We start from the raw sequence: 24,183 nt of genomic DNA on the forward strand, positions 1-24,183 counted from the left end.
ACAGTTGACTTTGATATATTACTAATTAAAATGAAATGGCTGAATTTCTTAAACACTGCAATACACTGGTTCGACAGCTACCTCAAAAACAGAAGTCAACAAGTCATTTGTGGGTCGGAGAAGTCATCATGGAAAAACGTGCACTCTGGAGTTCCCCCAAGGCTCCGTCCTTGGTCCATTACTCTTCTCACTGTACATTAATGACATTTCTTCAGTGATTCACTCCTGCAACTACCATCTATATGCCTACGACATCCAAATGTACATAAGTGCAAGCCCCAAGAACATTGCTGACACAGTAGCGAGTATGAACGCAGATCTTTGCCTTGTTTCTCGATGGACACAGAACCTAGGTCTGAAACCAAACCTCAAGGAAATCCCGGGTCAGTCTTATATCTCATCCAAAGTTAAGCACCCGGTACTTTCACGAAACAGTCCCTCAAATACTCCTCAATGGTACCCAACTACCATACCAAAAAACAGTAAAAGACCTTGGAATAATCTTGGATGAACACCTAAACTGGGAAGAACAAACAGTCACAGCTTACAAAAATCTTAAGGCTTTCGTGGCCACTTGTTGACAAACTGCCAATTGGCTTCTGTCTTGGGTTCTTCGGCCGACGTTCATCTAATGATTTATCTGACGTTTCGCCAGCACGAGTAGCTGGCATTGTCAAAGCTTCACCCTCCATTCCCGGTGGTGAACTGGTGCCGAGCTCACGACCGCAGACTATATGTACCTGGCGCGCCAACGTCCGAGGGCTTCTCCACAGTCATTTCCGGTGCGGTTCTCCTCTTGCTACCTGCAACGGTCGTTCGCTGCAGTACGGGAAGCCAGGTTCCGTTTACCTTAAGGCTTTCCTCTTTCATGTTGAAACCGTTCGCATGATTTTGTATTTCTACAGCTTCTCTAAACAAGCGCGTGTGATAGTGCTTCTCTACAGTCAGAACTTCCGTGTCGGCGAATTTTATTGCGGTCGGTCTCATTCAGTGCGTGCTCTGCCGATTTCTCCACCTGCCCAACCTGCAATATCACTTATGCTATTTGATCTTGGTGTTAATTGATCGTCCAGTCATTCCGACATAAACTTTTCCGCATGTGCATGGTATGCGGTATATTCCCGACATTGCAAGTGGGTCTCTTTTCTCCTTTGCTGATCTAAGACACTCTTTGATCTTCCTTGTCGGTTTGAAAATCGTCTTTACGCCATGTTTGCGCAATATACGGCCGATTCTGTCCGTCACTCTGGGAATGTATGGCAGAAAGGCCGTACCCGACATTTCTTTTTCTGGTTCCTTACTTCACCGAGTGTTTGGCTCTGTTACACTTCTAAAGTAATTTGTGGAGTACCCATTGGTCCTCAGAACAGTTTCCAGGTGTTGCATTTCTCGTTTGAGGTGTTGCGGCTCACATATTCGTCCTGCTCTCGTTACGAGCGTACTAATCATGCCTCCTTTCTGGCTCAGGTGATTGTTTGACAGTTTGTGCAGGTATCGGTCCGTGTGTGTCGGTTTTCGATACACGCTGTGTCCAAGATCCTGTGACCCTTGTGACCAGCACATCTAGAAATAGCAGTTTCTTGTCCTTTTCTACTTCCATGATAAATGTTATGTTGGCATGGAGGCTGTTCAAGTGTCTTAGGAAGTCACCGAGCTGTTCTTCACCATGGCTCCACAGCACAAAAGTATCATCGACATACCTGTACCACACCTTAGGTTTGCAAGTCACCGAGTCCAGTGCCTGTGCTTCAAATTGTTCCATGAAGAAGTTGGCCACCACTGGACTGAGAGGACTACCCATGCCGACGCCTTCCAGCTGTTCGTAGAAATCGCCATTCCACGTGAAATAGCTCATGGTGAGACATGCATGGAAGAGCTTTTTGATGTCTTGCGGGAACATGGAACCGATGTGCTCCAGAGCGTCACTGTGTGGCACTTTCGTAAATAACGAAACAACATCAAAGCTGACCAGTATGTCGTTTGGTGCAAGTTTCAGTTCCTTCAGCTTCTCAATGAAATGTCCTGAGTCCTTAATGTATGTGTTGGTCTTCCCCACGTGTGGCTGGAGCAGAGAGGCCAAGTGTTTTGCCAGTTTATACATTGGTGAGCCAGGAGCGCTAACGATTGGTCTCAGGGGAACGTTGTTCTTATGGATCTTGGGTAATCCATACAGCCGAGGTGGTAGGGCTTCTGTGTTGCGCAGCTTTTCTGTATGTCCGCCGGCAGAGAAGACGCCTTGATTAATATGTGATATGCTGCGTAGGATCTGCCCTTAGTTTTCGGTATGTCGTCGGATCTAATAGGTCTCGGATCTTTTGCTCATAATCTTCGGTCTTCATTACGACTGTCGCATTCCCCTTATCGGCAGGCAGTACCAATATACTCTTGTCGGCATTGAGATTCTTAATGGCTTGTACCTCTTCTTTCTTCAGGTTGCAAGCTGGTGGTTTTGCTCGGCGCACTATCCTGGCTGTTTCAGTGCGTATTTCCTCTGCCCTTTCACAAGGAAGGGTCCGAATGGCTGCTTCGGTGTTGTTGGCAATGATGTCCTCCATAGGTATAGTTCTCGGGATGATAGCGAAATTCCCTCCTTTTTGAAGAACAGACACTTCCTCTTTGGTTAATTGTCATTCAGTGAGGTTGACCACTGTGTGTGACATGACGGAAATTGCCTTGTCGGTCTGCTTCCGGCATCTTTCAAACTTTTTCTGCCGCTCAGTGCAGTGCTCGAGTTCATTCTGCACGCTCCTGTGAGTGATGCTGTCAATCTTGTCCCAGTTGTCTATGGAATGAGGTTTTCTTCGTGAGCGAATACATACAACACGGAGAGATTTGGCAAGAACGGATCAGGAACTTCTGGAAATTTTCTATCAACTAAGTAGTAGAATGCATCGAGACGACTGGGGCAAGATCGACAGCATCACTCACAGGAGCATGCAGAACGAACTCGAGCGCTGCACCGAGCGGCAGAAAAAGTTTGAAAGATGCCGGAAGCAAACCGACAAGGCGATTCCCGACATGTCGCACACAGTGGTCAACCTCACTGAATGACAATTGACCAAAGAGAAAGTGTCTGTTCTTCAAAAAGGAGGGAATTTTGCTATCATCCGGAGAACTATACCTATGGAGGACATCATTGCCAACACCAAAGCAGCCATTCAGACCCTTCCCTGTGAAAGGGCACAGGAAATACGCACTGAAACAGCCCGGATACTGCACCGAGCAAAACCACCAGCTTGGAACCTGAAGAAAGAAGAGGTACAAGCCATTAAGAATCTAAACGCCGACAAGAGTATATTGGTACTGCCTGCCGATAAGGGGAATGCGACAGTCGTAATGAAGACCGAAGATTATGAGCAAAAGATCCGAGACCTATTATATCCGACGACGTACCGAAAACTAAAGGCAGATCCGACGCAGCATATCACATATTAATCAAGGCGTCTTCTCTGCCGGCGGACATACAGAAAACCTGCGCAACACAGAAGCCCTACCACCTCGGCTGTATGGATTACCCAAGATCCATAAGAACAACGTTCCCCTGAGACCGATCGTTAGCGCTCCTGGCTCACCAACGTATAAACTGACAAAACACTTGGCCTCTCTGATCCAGCCACACGTGGGGAAGACCAACACATACATTAAGGACTCAGGACATTTCATTGAGAAGCTGAAGGAACTGAAACTTGCACCAAACGACATACTGGTCAGCTTTGATGTTGTTTCATTATTTACGAAAGTGCCACTCAGTGACGCTCTGGAGCACATCGGTTCCATGTTCCCGCAAGACATCAAAAAGCTCTTCCATGCATGTCTCACCATGAGCTATTTCACGTGGAATGGCGATTTCTACGAACAGCTGGAAGGCGTCGCCATGGGTAGTCCTCTCAGTCCAGTGGTGGCCAACTTCTTCATGGAACAATTTGAAGCACAGGCACTGGACTCAGTGACTTGCAAACCTAAGGTGTGGTACAGGTACGTCGATGATACTTTTGTGCTGTGGAGCCATGGTGAAGAACAGCTCGGTGACTTCCTAAGACACTTGAACAGCCTCCATGCCAACATAACATTTACCATGGAAGTAGAAAAGGACAAGAAACTGCTATTTCTAGATGTGCTGGTCACAAGGGACGGCGAAAACCTGGGACACAGCGTGTATCGAAAACCGACACACACGGACCGATACCTGCACAAACTGTCAAACCACCACCCGAGCCAGAAAAGAGGCATGATTAGTACGCTCGTAACGAGAGCAGGATGAATATGTGAGCTGCAACAACTCAAACGAGAAATGCAACACCTGGAAACTGTTCTGAGGAGCAATGGGTACTCCACAAATTACATTAGAACTGTAACAGAGCCAAACACTCGGTGAAGTAAGGAACCAGAAAATGAAATGTCGGGTACGGCCTTTCTGCCATACATTTCCAGAATGACGGACAGAATCGGCTGTATATTGCGCAAACATGGCGTAAAGACGATTTTCAAACCGACAAGGAAGATCAAAGAGTGTCTTAGATCGGCGAAGGAGAAAAGAGACCCACTTGCAATGTCGGGAATATACCGCATACCATGCACATGCAGAAAAGTTTATGTCAGAATGACTGGACGATCAATTAACACCAGGATGAAAGAGCATAAGCGACATTGCAGGTTGGGGCAGGTGGAGAAAACGGCCGTGGCAGAGCACGCACTGAATGAGACCGACCACGTAATAAAATTCGCCGACACAGAAGTTCTGGCTGCAGAGAAGCACTATCACACGCGCTTGTTTGGAGAAGCTGTAGAAATACAAAATCATGCGAACGGTTTCAACATGAAAGAGGAAAGCCTTAAGGTAAACGGATCCTGGCTTCCCGTACTGCAGCGAACGACCGTTGCAGGTAGCAAGAGGAGAACCGCACCGGAAATGACTGCGGAGAAGCCCTTGGACGTTGGCGCGCCAGGTACATATAGTCTGCGGCCGCGAGCTCGGCTCCAGTTCACCACCGGCAATGGAGCGTGAAGCTTTGACAATGCCAGCCATTCATGCTGGTGAAATGTCAGAAAAATCATTAGATGAACATCGGCCGAAGAACCCGAGACAGAAGCCAATAGGCAGTTAGCAACAGCTTGCCGGAAATCACTCTCCTCCCTACATGCAATCCAAAAATTTAGAAAAATATTTCCAACCCATGTTAAACAAAAATTAGTCCAAACACTAGTCTTGCCTAATCTTTACTACTGTGATGTAGTTCAACACGGCACAAATAGTGAAAATTCGTGGTGCCTCGAGCTAGTGATGAATGCTTGCATTAGATATGTGTGCAATATACGGTTGTATGATCATATCGGTCCTTCATACTCCCAGCTAGGTTGGATACGCCCACATAAGGTACGCAATCTCCACACGATGTGCTTACTTCATCGATTTCTTAGCCACTGGTGCCCCCAACACTTATCTTCTCACATTAAACACCTATCATCATTCCACAACCACAATACCAGATTGGATACATCTAACATCTTGGCTGTACCTTTACATAACACAAAATCTTTCTCCATGTCATTCTCCATCCCAGCCACTGACTATGGAATGCGTTCCCCTGTGATCTGCGTCTTATCCTGAACCACTTAACATTCAAGAGGGAAATCAGAATTTACATATTAGGGACGGTATAGCCACCAGTGTTGTGCCCCTCTCATCTCTCTCCTTCTCCTCTCCATCATAGCTTCAAATTTTACCATTCTATTTCTCTTCCTCTAACCTAGCTACCTCTTCTATATCTCTTTCACCCATTCTATCGTCTTATGTCTCTGCTCGATGTGAATAACTCAAAAGTTGCAAGAACATAATGAGAAAATTCCCAACTAGCAACAGCACTGACATTCAAAAAATAAAAATATGTTTACTTTCATATACATAGTCATTACTATTACTATTATTATTATTGATTGTTATAATTATTTTTTTGATTGTTATAATTATCCTTGTACTACTGTTATAATCTCTTTTTTTCCCCTTTAACATTAATACTATATAAAACGTGATATGTCCATAATGTTCTGCACAAACTGAAATTCTTTCAATCTGAGTATGCCTGGTTAGGTGTAAGAGAGGTCCTGAAGGCCCTAATCTCTCCAGGTAAAATAAATGCATAAATAAATAAATAAATAATATTCTTAAAAGATCTATTTGGTTCTACTCGAAAACATTTTAGCAAAGTCAGCCCTTAATTAATTCCAAAGTAATTAACAGTTTTGTCAAAAGTAGTGTTTGCATAACGAGATCTGTTAATTTAATCATTTAAACAAATAATTCAGCTTGGCTCTTGCAGTAGAAGAAACTGTTAAAAAGATACAATTTTTCAATGTATTCAGTCAATTTAATAAGTTAAGTTTTAATTGTAATTTCTGTAAATTAAACATCAACCAATGTGTATTTTCAGTGCCTATTAGTGTGAGGATGTATAAGGGCCTGATTTTTGGGCCTGAGACAGTCAGTACACAGCCGAATTTCTGATGAGAAACCTGTAATGGTTAGATCAACAACAATGCATCAACTTAACAGTGATATAAGTGTAACACAATTAGACTGTGTGTTAAAACAATGACAGTGTCTGTTCCATATGTACCTTTTTTATTCTTCAAGAACTGTGAAATGTGTGGTTAGGCTTTCACTGCTCATAGATGTTCAACAGTAAACTATTATAGCAGTATGTGGATGTTTGCCTGCAACCTATTAAAGAGGCTTATCGAAAGTTAAACAATGGTTAACTGGCCATATTAACTATGTATATGGGGTGTTGTGAACATTGAAAGTAAAGAACTGTGAAACTTAAATGTGCACCTGTCGGCTACATTATTTAAAGTAGTCAGTGTTGAACTTCCACCACCATTTTTCAGCCAGAATAGCAACGCAGTACATTGACACCGAGGACAATCAAGTAAGAAATAAAGCAGGTGAATGTCACATGTGGTGCCCCAGGTGAGGAGTACTGTAATAGGGCACAATAAACTAGGACTTGCGAACCCTGACAGTGAACTTCAGAGCGGTTTACAGTGCAGTGATTTGAAGGAGATGCAACAACCAATCAGTGCTTGGGTTTCATGGCCACAGAAGGACAGCAGCCAATCAGTGAGCAGGTTCTATGGAATTGCATACAGGAGCAGCCAATCAGCACAGCCGACTGGGATAAACAAGACGCCTCGTCGAGAAAATTACAACTTGCAACAACTGTGCAGACGCTGAATCGAAATGACAAACGCAGGAGCAGAAGAAGAAGAAAAGAAGAAGAAGAAGAAGAAGAAGAGTGATCAAGAGTGAGGTAATTTCAGAGCAAAAGCTGTTTTATATTAAGTGATACATAATGAGTGGCGTTAACGAAAAAGACAGTGTGACTAAGAACAAAGCTGTAGAGGTTAAGATGCTAAATGAACAGAAAGACCTAAGTGGGACTGGTTCTGTAAATGCTAGTGGTTATAAATCAGACACGAATGTAATTTTGAATGATGGAGATGAAAGTCTTATTGTAGATGGAATGATAAAAGCGTCATCTACATTGTACGGTGATGTGAGCGAAATGGACACAAACAGTAATGAAGCAGATGAAATCATTAAGGTTAAGAGGGAGGAATCAGGTAGCAAAAGAATATAGTAGCGAAAGAAAATAGTAGCGAAAGTCAGCAAGGGCAACAGGTTATGGCAGATGGAAAATTGGAAGCGATGTTAAGGCAAATTATGAGTAGTATGTGTATGAAAGAAGACATTAATAGGGTGGAAAATAGTATGAAAGAAGACATTAGTAGGGGGGAAAAGAAACCTGATAGCTTTAGAACTGACATGGTTAGCTTAAAGAAGGAAATGAAGAAAGAAATTACAAAGGAGATTCAGGTAGCCAGTTCTAATGTTTCAGAATTAAATAACAAGGTTCAGACGGTAGCATGGTGATGACAAGATACAGAAAATAATACATAACCTAATGAGAAATTAACATTGATGAGTAGAAAATGTGTAGGAGAAAGAAAGAAGCTTTATGATGACTATAGTAGGAGGGTGGAGGCTTCTACAAAACAGTTTAAAGATGAATAAAGTGGAGAGGGTGAAGCCCTCAGTGGAAGATCATAGGAGGAATTTTGATGACAATAATCAATCAGGGAGAGAATTTCAGGTAAATAGGATGAACAGGACTAGTTACAGTAGAAATTCAAGGAATGGTTGGGTGGAGGATAGCCAGAATGGGCATGGAAATGGTAGGCGAAATTCAAGTAAAAGAAATGGAGGAGATGATCTTAATTCTCGATCAAACCATTTAAACTAGATAATGCTCCAGTTTTGGTTCACACTAGAGCAGGTTGTGATGAAGAGCCAGGTAAGAGTAATGTAAATGATAGTAGTAAGATGGATATAATTACTAATGCTATTGAGATGTTGAATGATGGTATGAGTAGCAATGTTTAACCCATAAAAGGAGAGGAGGAACTTAACTAGTGCATTGAACCAGAAGTAAGACCTACGAGCAAGTAGGGGGTTCAGCATTCTGTGTTGGATTCATTATGTGGCGATAATGCTTACCCCAGCTGTCTGTCTCATTTTTCGTGCATCCTGAGGCAGTCAAACTCTTCTCCTATCCAATCTGTAGTTTATAAGTGAATCAGAGAGATTCTACTTTGCCTTTCATGTAATGTTGTACAGCAGAGTACTTTAGTATAGAAATACTTTAGAAAAGGTTTCTGTAGTGTATGTATATATTATGTTGCGTTAATTATAAGTAATGGGTCATAAGGGGATGGAAGAAAGTAAATTGGTACCATGGCTAAAGAATTTCTGTCAAATAATGAGGTAAGGTAAAGAGACAATGAAAGGTGTCAGCATATGTGTACTAAAATTAACATCTGAAGTAATCAGCTTATTGGTGCAGCAGCAGAGGCAATATGCAGTAAAAACCATCTCAGATAATATTAACTGTGGTATAATAGAAGAGTTTGTATTCAGTGCAGGCAGTATATGGTGTCATGGTACAGCCTTTTCTAACATTGAGGAATTACAACTTCAAACATAGTTGCCTGGAGTAATGTGTGGAATGTATAAGCAAAATTTATATGTATATTGCCCTTCAGGCTAGACTCTTAAGCAATAGTTTTTCTAAGTTTTGTCTGATCAATAATGAGAGTTAAGTTCGTCTTAGCATAAGGATTTGTTACTGTGGAGTGTTTTTCAGTAGAATTAATTTTGCATTATATAAGCAGAGCAGATGTTTATTTATTAAATAATGAAGCCATTATGAAATAATAAAATAATGAATAATGTTAGGGTCTTAATGGTTAGGGAGCCTGTCTCTGCAGTAAGGATATTTTTTGAGAATGCACTCCACTGGCTAACAAGGTAAGAAATGTAAGTAAAATAATGGGGCTTACAGACTATTCGGCCTAATTCTTGTAGTAGAAGAAACTGTTGAAAAAACACAATTTTTCGATGTATTCAGTCAATTTAATGGGTTAAGTTTTAATTGTAATTCCTGTAAATTAAACATCAACCAATGTGTAATTTCAGTGCCTATCATTGTGAGGATATATAAGGACCCAATTTTTTGTCCCCAAGACAGTTAGTACACAGCCGAATTTCTGACGAGAAACCCATAATGGTTAGATCAACAACAATGCATCAACCTAACTGTGAAATAAGTGTAACACAATTAGGACATGTGTTGAAACGATGACAGTGTCTGTTCCATATGTACCTTTTTATTCTTCAAGAACTGTAAAATGTGTGGTTAGGCTTTTACTGTTTATAGATATTCAACAGTAAACTATTGTAGCAGTATGTGGATGTTTGCCTGCAACCTATTAGTGAGGCTTATCGGAAGTTAAACAAGGTTAACTGGCCACACTAACTGTGTATATTGGGGGGTTGTGAACAGTGAAAGTAAAGAACTGTGAAACGCTTATGTGCACCTGTCGGCTACAGCATTTAAAGTAGTCAGTGTTGAATTTCCACCCCCATTTTTCAGCCAATATAGCAACGCAGTACGTTGATGCCGAGAACAATCAATGAAGAAATAAAGCAAGAAAATGCACACCTTCCCCTGCCTATATGAACATCTAACACTGTTTTCCCATTTCTCCATCTCATTATTGTCCTTAGACATGTCCCCCCCCCCCCCCCCCCCCCCCAATATTTGATTCCAAACCCATCTCTTTCTCTTAATTACACTGTTAACCATCTTAATTTTATAAGTCCTGGCTTAACAATGTATATTCCTGTATCTCTCCCATCCCTCTTCAGCCACCATTCATTTACCCTTCCCCACGCCACCCCCATACCTGCATTTTGAATTCCTATTGTTTACTTCTGTATTATCAGAGACACTTTCTATAGTATATATGACAGTAGTATCTGTTCCTGAAAGAACAGTTACCGTTGATGATCATGCAGCTTTGCTAGAAATGAAATGATAATTAAATGGACACCCTAGCTGCAAACAGGCTTTGATGTACTTCATTGGGGACATGTTGAAAATGTGTGTCCCGACCGGGAATCAAACCCGGGATCTCCTGCTTACATGGCAGCCACCGAGGGCACAGAGGATAGTGCGCCTGCAGGGACTTATCCCTTGCACGCTCCCCGTGAGACCCACATTCCCAACACGTCCACACCACTACATTCGTAGTGTGCCTAATAGATGTTTGGCCATCATACTCATTACTCGTGGCAGATTGATCTACCAAGTCCCATACAAGTTCGGGCATAGCGTGTGCGTTCGTACAAGAAGGTAAATAGCCCGGAAGCCATTACTCAACACTGACTTTGTTATTTATGAAAACCTTTATCATGAACTGTAGAATGTTTGAAACAAATTCCGGCAGTATCTTAACAGCAAATTTTATTAGCTCAGAACATTAAACTGTGTGTCTTTGGGTTTTCCGTACCTTATTCCAGATTCCACATACGATTTCACATACTGGCTCACGTACAAGATAAACTGGTTTCTGATCTCTGGATGGAACTGTCGCAGCACTGTCTGCACACCCACCACAAATGGAACGCCATCCAGGGGCTCTTGAGATTTCTTGTTGATCAGTGTACCTATGTTCATATGAAACATACAGTCACACATGAGCAAGAAAAGTGGACAAACAAATGTATTTTAGGCTTGTCAAACTTACCTAAGTTACGAGCATAATGCAGTCTTCCCAGCTGTGATATTGCAAAAAGGAACAGTAACAATGCCAAGTACTGCAAATTTTTGGTGGTTATATATATCTTGGAGTATGGGTTACTCATTCCTGCCCAATCTAAATAAGTTGACAGTTCGTACATTAATGGATTGCTCTCTTTTGGATATGGTTTGCTTGGATCCTTGTAGTGAGCTGCTATCTCAGATAGCAGTGCTCTGAAAATGAAAGAAACTGCAACTTCAGTATCACTCAAACAAAAAATTACAGTTTTAAAAATAAAGCTCATTAATACATCACTACATGAAAGGCTTCCCCTTCACTTCACCTTGAGCCCGAGGTATTGGACAAAGTACATTGTCTTGTTATCTTTGCCTTATGTCACAGAAGACTTGCAGAGTAGTACATACAATCACATGAGTTTTATTACAGTATAAAGGGTTTCAAACTTAAGGCACAAGGTCACTGACTCCATGAAGCAGTACTAGCAACAAAGAAAAACATGCGAATTTGTCAAGTGATCCCAAGTGGACAGTTTACTTATAAAAAATACACTAAATAAACAAAACAAAAAAGAGGACGGCACATACACAATCTGATCAAAAGTATCGGGATATGTGTTGCAAGGAGAGACCCACAGCAGTGGGATTGACTTTCGGAAATCCTCAATATGGTGATGATGGTTGAAGTGTGATATGAAATTTTTATGAAATGATATGTCCCACTTCCACACTTCTGTGACAATGAAAGATGTTTGTCACATTTAGTAGTAACTGTCAGAACATTCCACTGGGAGAGATGATATTACGATATGTGCATTAGGAAGAATGTCTTCAACCCATTACACTGTATATATAAGACAGGATAGCAAGTGAGCACCGTGACCTGCGCAGTGGGACAACTTGTTCCTTGGCGTTACGGTTTCAAGGTGCTTGGAAGACAAAGAGAAAAAGAGAGAAAGGTCACAGCTACAATGGACGCTGCAACAAATGACTGCTGAACTGGCTTGTGTAGATATACTTCTTGCTTGGTCTTATCCAAGCAAAAAAATCTGTCAACCCACTTTTTGTACTAGACTGTTTTTGTAAGGGAAAGTGTGAATACAGAAGATTTAAAGTTCAGAAGTTTACACCATTCAAGTAGCTTGGGAGACAATAAACACTCTCTTTCAACACAAATCCATGCACAAGGGGCAATGGCAAGGAAAGCGTTTCTGAAGAAGAGAAATTTGTTAACATTGAGTATAGATTTAAGTCTCAGTAAGTCATTTCTGAAAGTATTTGTATGGAGTGTAGTCATGTATGGAAGTGAAACATGGCCGATAAATAGTTTGGACAAGAAGAGAATAGAAGCTTTCAAAATGTGGTGCTACAGAAGAATGATGAAGATTAGATGGGTAGATCACATAACTAATGAGGTGGTATTGAATAGAATTGGGGAGAAGAGTTTGTGGCACAACTTGAATAGAAGAAGGGACCGGTTGGTAGGACATGTTCTGAGGCATCAAGTGATCACCAATTTAGTATTGGAGGGCAGCATGGAGGGTAAAAATTGTAGAGGGAGACCAAGAGATGAATACACTAAGCAGGTTCAGAAGGATGTAGGCTGCAGTACGTACTGGGAGATGAAGCAGCTTGCACAGGATAGAGTAGCATCGAGAGCTGTCAGTCTCAGGACTGAAGATCATCACAACAACAACAACAACAACAACAACAACATTTCTTTGCATTTCCACATCACAATTATGTCACCAACAGTGGACTTGAGCAGCTTTAGAAGAGTTAAAATGACCAGTCCATGTTTGAAACCACTGAGCTCTCATGACCAACTCATTCTGCTGTTACTGCTTCTCTACCGAGAACACAACACTCCCTGCTTCTTTTTCTACAGGCTGGTCCACATCTAGTGGTCAATTCTGCAATACGTAGGAGTGTCCAAATCGTTTTGATCAGATAATGAATGTACTTAGCAACTTCATGCTGCCAAATTCATGCTTTAACAATAGTGTGAAACTTGTATTTTTGGAAAATAGCTTTTGGAACTAAGACCATAAAACTTACAAGGAAACATGGCCAAAATTAATGTTAGGTTTCTTCATCCTGCACACTAAGATTTTATTTGAGTAGTTACAGTGTCAAGGTAGAACAGCTTCTACTTAGTAGTGGAACAAACAAAAATAAATAAAAACAAATACAAAATCTTTTGAATGCGAGGTTCCTTCATTTGCTGAAAGAAAGGAAGTGGAGTAGAGAATTATTCAACAAATGAGCAGGTATCACTCACAACTGTGAGTAAAGGGAGACACAAAAACGGCCAATGAGGAAAGGAACTCCTAATGTTGCTTTCCTTTCATCCTGAGAACTATCTGTCTCATTTTTCCTTTGTCTTTGGCAACTATCATAGTTAATCCCTGAAGAGTGTCTTTTCATCTACATCTACATACATACTCTGCAATCCACCATACAGTGCGTGGCGGAGGGTACCTCGTACCACAACTAGCATCTTCTCTCCCTGTTCCACTCCCAAACAGAACGAGGGAAAAATGACTGCCTATATGCCTCTGTACGAGCCCTAATCTCTCTTATCTTTGTGGTCTTTCCGCGAAATATAAAATGGCGGCAGTAAAATTGTACTGCAGTCAGCCTCAAATGCTGGTTCTCTACATATCCTCAGTAGTGATTCACGAAAAGAACGCCTCCTTTCCTCCAGAGACTCCCACCCGACTTCCTCAAGCATTTCCGTAACACTCGCATGATGATCAAACCTACCTGTAACAAATCTAGCAGCCCGCCTCTGAATTGCTTCTATGTCCTCCCTCAATCCGACCTGATAGGGATCCCAAACGCTAGAGCAGTACTCAAGAATAGGTCGTATTAGTGTTTTATAAGCAGTCTCCTTTACAGATGAACCACATCTTCCCAAAATTCTATCAATGGACCAAAGACGACTATCCGCCTTCCCCACAACTGCCATTACATGCTTGTCACACTTCATATTGCTCTGCAATGTTACGCACAAATATTTAATCGACGTGACTGTGTCAAGTGCTACACTACTAATGGAGTATTCAAACATTACAGGATTCTTTTTCCTATTCATCTGCATTAATTTACATTTATTTATATTTAGAGTTAGCTGCCATTCTTTACACCAATCACACATCCTGTCCAAGTCATCTTGTATCCTCCTACAGTCACTCAACGATGACACCTTCCCGTACACCACAACATCATCAGCAAACAGCTGCACATTGCTATCCACCCTAACCAAAAGCAGCAAACAGCTGCACATTGCTATCCACCCAAACCAAAAGATCATTTATGTAGATAGAAAACAACAGCGGACCTACCACACTTCCCTGGGGCACTCCAGATGATACCCTCACCTCCGATGAACATCAAAATTATCTTCTATCTGTTACAGATGATGGAATCACTCATTCTCAAATAATTTAAATAAAATTATTGTGTATAATATTGTCCACTGCCTAAAGTTTAATTTACAATATTAAAAACATTGTTTGCTGCACAACATAAATGAAGAGCACTCAGTTTAACAGTTTCTCAACCATAGTCAAGACCTCACAAACTTTTGCATTATAACCATTTAGCCTGTAATATTGTGTAGTTTAATTATTTTTTATGCTCAATTTTGTCTATGGTGTGAAGTGCAATTTCAACATTAAGAAACTAGTTTGATAAACAACAGTTTATGCAATGGGATTGTATGTTTCCTTATAATGTTGGTTACCTAAGAACTAGTGTCCATTTCAGACAATAGCCAGTTGTTTTCTGAAGATGGCCCAATCAGCCGAAAACTACTTTAAAACAAACAAAAATCTGTAGAACAAAAGAGTGCACTTGAAATTCAACCTCAAATATGGAATTGTTCTACCAAGAAGTACCAGAAGAAACCATAAAAAAATAATTTAATAATAATGGTCCAAATAAACGTTGCTTGGAATACTATATTGCTTTACTCTACATGGTTTTCTTGAAGATTTTGAAGCCCTGTGTTTCTCTGCCCCACAAACAATTCACTAGTATCTTTAGTAACAGGTGGGAAGGAGGTAGGGTGTAATTTAAAATGGAATCCAAACACTTGTAAGATAAAGCCAACTGTTTGGCTGTCGGTGGAAGTGAGTTCTAATTGTGGGAGTGTGGCAGTCACCAGTCATCTGGGATGGCAAGTAAATATGTCATCTCTTGATGAGCTGAAAGAGAAGCAAAACTCCAGAAATCCCTAATGCTAGATAAAGGGGCAATTAACCAATACTGCATCTGGTGAACAACACCGACATTGCAGAAATCTATTTCCATTACCCACAATAAACCAAGAATTTCCAGATACACCAAAATGCTTGTGACACAGAGACAAAGTTTTGCAGTACAACAATTAACAGAGTTACAACAGTGTGTATAAATGAATACCTATACAAAATGGAGATTAATAGCACACAAACACTTGTAGCCACAATAACAAGCAATAGCTGAAGGAGCCAGTTATCACAACTAATCATCTTGTATTATAAACTCAAAAATAATCAATGTTACTGCATGTTTTAATTGTATCTATGTAAATGTGTTGGACACCAAATCGATGAATTTCTATCTCCCAATGTATCATATGTATGTAGTTCAAATGTACTTAGTTGTTACATGAGTAAGTATTCATTTGGTTATTAATAAAGATGCATGGTGCATCATATATACAGTGAGGGAGCATCATCAAAAAGAGCACATAACAATGCTCAATACATGCAGGCCATATATAATGATCAACTGATGTTTCTTTTATTTAGGCTGATAAACCGGTGTATTTTTATTGTCTGTTAATACGCCAGTAGACTTAGGACAATGTACAATGACGTAAAATGGCCAGTGAGAAGAGGCATCTCAATGTTTACTGTAGGCTTAATTTATTGGCAATTTTGATGGAGCCATTTAAAAAAAGATCTTGACATTTTGTCTTCATACAGCTTGAGATTGCATGAGAACAAGTGACAAGTTGCCATGGCCTGTTACAGCTTGTCATACGAGGTTAGATTTGTGTCAAACTGAGCAACATTCAGGCAAGTCGACCCAACCATGCCAGTTTCATACTTTATCATTTTATGAGTGATAGTCTCTGGGATTAGTACTGAACTTTGAATAGTTTGCTTTACATGCCAGTTAAAAATAAACAGCTGTATAAGGGATCCTACTAGCACATGTCTGCCACGCATGCAACCTTCATTCAGTATATTTCATATATTTATTTCAACTTCATTTATGATCACTATTTGTTTCACTGCAGGCCACCATTCACAAGTTTGATTGCTGTGAATGGAAAATAAATATTTAATTTATGCAGACACTTTCAGTGCTGGCTGTCATCACTGATCCTTCTGGAGTGCAGTCATTCAATATTTTTTCAATCTGAAAACTTGCCAGACAGAACTGTTTCAACTGCATAAGCACTTGAGACTTGTATTTTCAGCCAGAGCAGCTCCAGGACAAGTGCATAAGAGTGTGCAATGCACTCCTATGACGAAGGACAAGAGCTATTCTAATTCATGGTCATACATTAGGACTATCTGCATTTACAGATTACTGGTTGCTGTATGCAGGGATGATACACATGGCAGTTGCTTTGAATTTTTTTGCACTCTCAAAATTTTTTTCCCACAGATGAAAGTATTTTTAAGTGGGAGGACATAATCTTAATCCAGTAACTTTGTGTAACTTTTTTGACACTTAACCAACTAACTCTCTCACTTTAAATCATAAAGGTAATGCTGTAAGATTCTACTTCAGAGATTTCTATCTCTAAGTTCAAAGGATAGTGGACAAAAAGGGCCAGATTCTATATGTACAATATACAGGGTGACAATTATTGAGCTATATGAAAAAAGTAAATTAGTTACAAGCTACAACGTGCACACACGTTATTCGACATGTAAACGTCACTATAGATATTCAGATTTAAGTTATGACATGTTCGATATGCCTCCCATCATTGGCGATGATGTGGTGCACACGAATAGCAAAATTCTGCATGACCCGCTGAAGTGTCGGAACATTGAAGTCACAACACTGATGCTGCCAATGGCCTCCTGAATGGCTGTTTTCAGCTCAGCAATGGTTTCGCAGTTATTGCTGTACACTTTATCTTTAATATAGCCCCACAAAAAGGAATTGCATATGTTCAAATCCACAGAATATGGCGGCCAATTGAGGCCTATGCCAGTGGTCTCTTGGCGTCCCAGAGCCAGCATTCGGTCCCCAAAGTGCTCCTCCTGGATATCAAACAATATTCTGCTTTGATGCGGTCTAGCTCTGTCTTGCATGAACCACGTCTTGTCGAAATCAGAGCCACTTTGGATAATGGGGATGAAATCATCTTCCAAAACATTCGCGTACCGTTCGGTAGTCACCATGCCATCAAGGAATATTGCACAAATTATTCCGTGTCTGGTCATTGCACACCACACAGTCACCCACTGAGGTGAAGAGACTTCGTGTACTGGTGTACACTGGCCCAGCACATCATGTGGCATAGAGGTCACAAGAAGATCGATCAATGCCAATGACAGACTCACTGGGAACACGCCGCAACACCCTCTCGGCCGTCGGTATTTAGATAGCAACTGCGGACCAGAGAGCCAGTTAGTTAGAGCCTGTTATCCTAGTTAGTATGAGTTAGTTTGAGTCAGTTCTAGTACAACACCGAGATGGAGCCACAGTCACAGCCTCTGGCATAGAGACAGGCAGCACATAGCAAACATAATAGTGTTCATGGCAAACTTTGTGCTTCAACAGCAGTGTGGCTAAAGTGGAGTATACAGGAGAGCTTGTACCACAGCACATGGAAGATTAAGTTAAGTAGTTCTTTGCTTATGAATAAAGAACCTAGTTATTAATTGCATGCAGTTTGTGTTATAGAATGAGGATACCTGCCACCAACCAACATCCTCTCCTTGCTTCCCATGGTACAGCTCTACAGAGACAACAAGACAACATAAAATCTGGTAACTAGGATTCAACAATGGCAACGAGGATGGGATGCTTTAACATTCAACATCCCCGACAGCAGGATGTGGGAACAGATCCAGAAGTATTCTGATCCTTCACTTCCTCAAGTGTTGCACATCTTAGAGCAATATGATTCAGATGCCATAGTAGCCGATAAGTATGACCAGACCCAGATTTGTTAGGTGGAGTCGCCCCTTGCTCGCTACCACCCCAAGCAGTGACAATAGCGAGCATGTACACCGCCACGCTGACGGCCATGTAACCACGTAAACGGACCTGTGAACTTACTGAAGTCTTGCCCTAGATGTTCTGCTCATCGTGAAAGACAAGATTGCCCATCATGTAACGCAACGTGCTACACATGTGGAATAAAAGGCCATTTCCAAGCAGTTTGTCTGCAACTACACTAAAATGCCAATTTTGCCCGCTCCCAGAAAATGACAGGTTCGTGCACATGCCGTGTTCGCTGTGTTTTCCAAACCTACAACAGGTTCTGACAAAAGCAAGGTTAAGGTTGTGTCTCCTTCTCGCCCTAGTGCTGTGCAATAATGTTCTAACAAACTATTTGTCTAATTACGAATTAATGGCCATCATGTGAACTTTCGGTAAGACACAGGTGCCTCGGTCACTTTGCTTAATCGTCCTGCGTATGAACAGTTAGGCTCACCATGCCTTTCTAAATCCAGCAAGCGCCTCACCTCTTACAATGGACAGGAAATTCCAGTACTTGGACAGTGTAGTTTGCCTGCCTCTTACAAATCTCACACTAGGACAGTGAATTTTACTGTGTTAAATCAAGAGACGGTGAGAACATTTTTGTTTAGAGGCTTTTGATTAATTGGCCTTAGCATCCAAGACAACGTACTTTCCATATCAGCTTGTGATATGCCAATAAGGCCAATGTCGCTAGCTTCCTTGAAGTATTTCCAGAACTATTTTCTGAGTGAAAAGACAATGCACAGCCTAACCTTTTTTTGGGCCTGCCCCTTTCTAATTGCTTCAAGATACAAAGTAGCCAGTGAATTGAAAGAACTGCAAGATAATGGTGTAATTGCTCCCATTCAAGTTAGTAAATGGGCCAGTCCACTTGTTTTGTTGCCTATGCCTTCTGGTCACATTAGTCTTTGTGTTGACTTCATGGTCTAATTGCTCCCATTCAAGTTAGTAAACGGGCCACTCCACTTGTTTTGTTGCCTATGCCTTCTGGTCGCATTAGTCTTTGTGTTGACTTCCAGTCTACAGTCAACCCACAGACAGTAGTTGACACTTATCTGTTACCTTGCCCTGAGGAACTCATGGACAGGCTTGGTGCAGGGCGTTACTTTTCTAACATAGATTTGCGTGATGCCTATTTGCAAATTCCATTGGATGAAGAACCACAGGAAGTGTTTCTTGTAAATACACACTTAGGCCTGTCAAGTATTTGTGTTTCCCCTTTGGTAGTGCTTCCACACTCACCATATTTCAACATAACTTGGAAGTACTGACTGCTACAGTGCCATTTTATTCAAACTACCTTGACAATATTGTCGTCTCTGGTCTTACATCAGAGGAACACATTGCCAATTTGTGTACTCTTTTTTGAGCGTTGTCAAAGTAAGATTCAAGTGTCATCTCAAAAAGTATGATTGTTTTCAAACTGACCATACTTAGTTCACGTGATAAACAATCAGGGTGTGCACCCCTCCAATCTCATCTGCTTGCAATCCGTGACCTGCCTGTTCCTTGCAATGTGTCTGAACTGCAGTCAATATTAGGCAAGATGGCATACTACATTCGGTTCATACCAAACGCTGCGCCGATCGCAGCTCCACGCATTCAAGCATTATTTGTATGGTCACAAGTTCTATTTAGTGACAGATCACAAGCCTTTGCAGTCCTTGCTTCATCCATCAACTACGGTTTCTACACACACTACTAAAAGATTGCAATGCTGGGCTCTCTTGCTTAGCAGTATCAGTATGAAATTGTGTATGACCTATGGCAAATAATGGCAATGCACACCACCCTATCTCGCCTTCCCATTAGCCCAGACTCTGATTTGCTGGAATCTTTTCCCTTGCACTACATAAAAATTCTACAGGCCACGGAAGCTGACCCAGATGTCAAGATTTTGTTGCATTAAATTTGCACGTCTTGGCCTCATTCATTGAACAGTACCCAGAACTCAGTTGTGCCCCAATATTTTGCACGTTATATAGCCTTTCAGTTCAACAAGGTGTGCTTCTAGTTCAAAATGACAATGAACAATCCTGTGTGCTTATTACCAGAAGGGTGTGTTGCGACTGCTCCAAAAAGAACATTGGCGAATCATATGCCCTAAACAGTTACCTTGGCAGGGTATTTAACAGGTGACGGCACAGTGTCGCACATGCGCGGAGAACCAATCCGCTCCGCCACAGACATTCTCAGTTTGGCCAAAGACTCAATTGTCATGGCAACAAGTGCACACAGACTCTGCAGGATTATTTTGAAACACTCTGCAGGATTATTTTGAAACACTTGTTGGCTCATAGTGGTAGACTCTTTTAGCAAGTTCCATTTGTAATGCCTATGAACTGTACCACATTAAGTAGCACAATTCACGCATTGTCCTCTGTATTTCCCACAGAAGGTTTGTCAGAAGTACTTGTGTCGGACAATGGACCACAGTTCACTTCGCATGACTTTTTAACAGTTTTGTGCATCAAATGGCATTCATCATCTAACAAGTACTCCATTTCACCCAGTCCAATGGAGAAGCAGAATGCTTCATATGCACTTTCAAGCAACAGATGGCCAAGCTTCACACCACCCACACACAGGAACAGGAGCTGCAACTCTTTCTCGCCTCCTATCGCTCCCAACCAAGAGACAGACCATCACTGGCAGAACTATTGCAAGGCTGCTGCCATTGGATGCTGCTACACTTGCTACACCAACCGCACCATCTGGCACGACCAATGGTCCACAAGTATCGCTTTGCGCTGCGCGATCTTGTTCTTTTGAGGGTTTATGGCAACTGAGGGCACTGGAAGCAAATTGTGATCCAGAAATGCATCGGCTCATATACATACTTAATTGCAGGTCCTGATGGTTTGCAGCACTGCTACCAGAACCAAATTTGTGCATGTAGTTTGCCCCTTGATTCTGCTGCCTTTCTTTCCCCATATTCACGGCCTCATGGGACCGCTTGGCCTTCACAGCAGCCCGCTTGTGCTACCAGGGCACCCCAGGAGGAGCGGATGGAGGATGTGCCTTTGCCCCTGCCGTCCCCCCTCGCAGGTCCTGGACCTGCCGTCGCAGTTGCCATCATCACTGCAGCAAACGCTCTCAGGCCGGGATGTGTGCCCTGGCAGAAGATTTCCAGAGGACATTCCTGTTGCCTCACAAGCCAGATGGCAGAACACAGTCGGGAGTATGCCGTCCTCCGCAGACGCAGCTCCAGGCCCGTCTCAACATCCAACATTCTGTCTTCTTCTTCGTCGTCATTCGCAGTCTCACTACACGACAACCTTGTGGCATTTGGGGCAGGAGGAAGGTACTGGCGTAAGCTGGTGCCAGCACACCATGCGGCATAGAAGGCACAAGAAGATCGATCGAGACCAATGACAGACTCGCTGGAAATGCGCCGCCAATGCCCTCTCGGCCACCAGTATTTATATAGCCACCATGAAGCAGTGGGCCAGTCAGTTCAAGCCTGTTACGCTAGTCAGTTTGAATTAGTTCGAGTCTGTATGCCGTGTAAGTTCCAGCAAGTCACCAAACAGAGCCGCAGTCACAGCCTCTAGCACAGAGACAGGCAGCACATAGTGAACATAATAGCGTTCATAGCGAACTTTGTACTTCAACCACAGTGAGGCTAAAGTGGACTACATCGGAGAGCTTGTACCACAGCACATGGAAGCCTAAGTTAAGTAGCTCTTTGTTTATGAATACACAACCTAGTTAATAATTGTGTGCAGTTTGTGTTACAGAACAAGGATACCGACTACGAACCAACATACTCTCCTTGCTTCCCATGGTACAGCTCTAAAGAGACGACGAGACAACACTGAAGCTGGTTACGAGGATTCAACACTTCTGAATTGCAAAATGTGGATTCTCATTCCCCCAAATGCGCCAATTTTGCTTATTGATGAACCCATCCAAAAGAAAGTGGGCTTTGGTGCCATCATTCCCCTCGGCCAACTGCACAGTTTGAATGTCCTAATGCAAGTTGTTGTTGTTGTGGTCTTCAGTCCTGAGACTGGTTTGATGCAGCTCTCCATGCTACTCTATCCTGTGCAAGCTTCTTCATCTCCCAGTCCCTACTGCAACCTACATCCTTCTGAATCTGCTTAGTGTATTCATCTCTTGGTCTCCCCCTACAATTTTTACCCTCCACTCTGCCCTCCAATACTAAATTGGTGATCCCTTGATGCCTCAGAACATGTCCTACCAAACGATCCCTTCTTCTGGTCAAGTTGTGCCACAAACTCCTCTTCTCCCCAATCCTATTCAGTACCTCCTCATTAGTTATGTGATCTACCCATCTAATCTTCAGCATTCTTCTGTAACACCACATTTCGAAAGCTTCTATTCTCTTCTTGTCCAAACTATTTATCGTCCATGTTTCACTTCCATACATGGCTACACTCCATACAAATACTTTCAGAAATGACTTCCTGACACTTAAATCTATACTTGATGTTAACAAATTTCTCTTCTTCAGAAACGCTTTCCTTGCCATTGCCAGTCTACATTTTATATCCTCTCTACTTCGACCATCATCAGTTATTTTGCTCCCCAAATAGCAAAAGTTATGATGATTTTATTTGATATAGTTCAATAATTGTCATCCTGTATAAACTACCTACTAACTGATGGAAGTAAATCGGGGTGTAACATACGAAATGGAATTACATGTATCCGGAAGATGAAGTATTCCTTAAACACTAGGATTCCTGGGCACAAAATGCAATGTAGACAACAATATAAGAAAAATTCTGCTTTTATCAACAATGGTGATCATGCCTTCCATTTCGAATCACACACATTCTGGTTAAAGTCAACTATTACCAAATTTGCTTACACAGAGAGACTATTGCAACTAACTTACAAAACTCAGGCTAACATGTGTGCAGCAGTAGACATGTTGGGTAGCTAAATGTCAAACTTTCAAGAAAGACATAACAACAAGAACTGGACTTTCCATAAAAAGAAATTGCTGATAAAATTAGAAAATACAAACCTTGAGACCAGAAAGAGATTCATGGAAAGGTACATCCATAGCACAGCTCTAAATATGGACAAAAGGGAATACAGAAATGACGCAATTAGGCACCTTTGAAATTTTGTGTTACAGCAGACTTTTGAAGATAGATGGATTGACTGAGTAAGTAGTCACTATATTTTGCAACAAATCAATGACGAAAAAAAAGTCTAATAAAGAACAGAGAGATACACAAAACATAGAAAAGGCAACCAGTTTCCTATAGAGGATTGGCACTTTGCACACCAAAATCCATAAAAGAAAACAGTTAACACTAGTTTTTGAGCTCTTGCTCTTTTTCTAGTAAAAATGCACACATTGACACACATCACACGGACACCAAAACATACACACACGAGCTAGCAGTAGGATTCGCTATCGCTGTGGTGAGCGTATACATTTGTGTGTTGTGTGGTGTGTTTGAATGTGTGTACTCTTACCAGAAAAAGAACAAGAGCTCGAAAGCTAGTGTTAACTGTTTTCTATTATGGATTTCAGTGTGAAATATGTTGTGTCTAGACAGACAGCCTAGACACAATGAGAGGAAGCCGAAAAGCACGCGCTTAAACTCACGCAGGCTGACGTGAGGTCTGAAACAGGATACGTAATGAATGCTATACAGAAAAGTACGTAGCTTCTGGAATACTTAACTTTAATCCACATTTGTAGAACATCGCTCTTGATGATACATTAATAGAATCTCAATATCTATACTGGTAATGGCGCCTTGCTAGGTCGTAGCAAATGTAGCTGAAGGCTATGCTAACTATCGTCTCAGCAAAT

General features: G+C 41.6%; 1 protein-coding gene across 4 annotated transcripts in view; it reads right to left on the reverse strand.

Moving 5' to 3' along the window:
* LOC126176810 (WASH complex subunit 5) overlaps window positions 1-24,183 on the reverse strand; it is a 186,937-nt gene that overhangs the window by 13,310 nt on the left and 149,444 nt on the right. For all 4 annotated transcript variants that reach the window (XM_049923993.1, XM_049923991.1, XM_049923990.1 and 1 more), the window contains 2 exons: window positions 11,146-11,372; window positions 10,909-11,065 (listed from right to left, as the gene is read on the reverse strand). In XM_049923993.1, the coding sequence (XP_049779950.1) occupies window positions 10,909-11,065; window positions 11,146-11,372 (384 nt within the window). The remainder of the gene's footprint in view (window positions 1-10,908; window positions 11,066-11,145; window positions 11,373-24,183) is intronic.

The sequence above is a fragment of the Schistocerca cancellata genome, chromosome 3 (assembly GCF_023864275.1).
Source record: "Schistocerca cancellata isolate TAMUIC-IGC-003103 chromosome 3, iqSchCanc2.1, whole genome shotgun sequence".
In the NCBI taxonomy this organism is placed as follows: domain Eukaryota; kingdom Metazoa; phylum Arthropoda; class Insecta; order Orthoptera; family Acrididae; genus Schistocerca; species Schistocerca cancellata.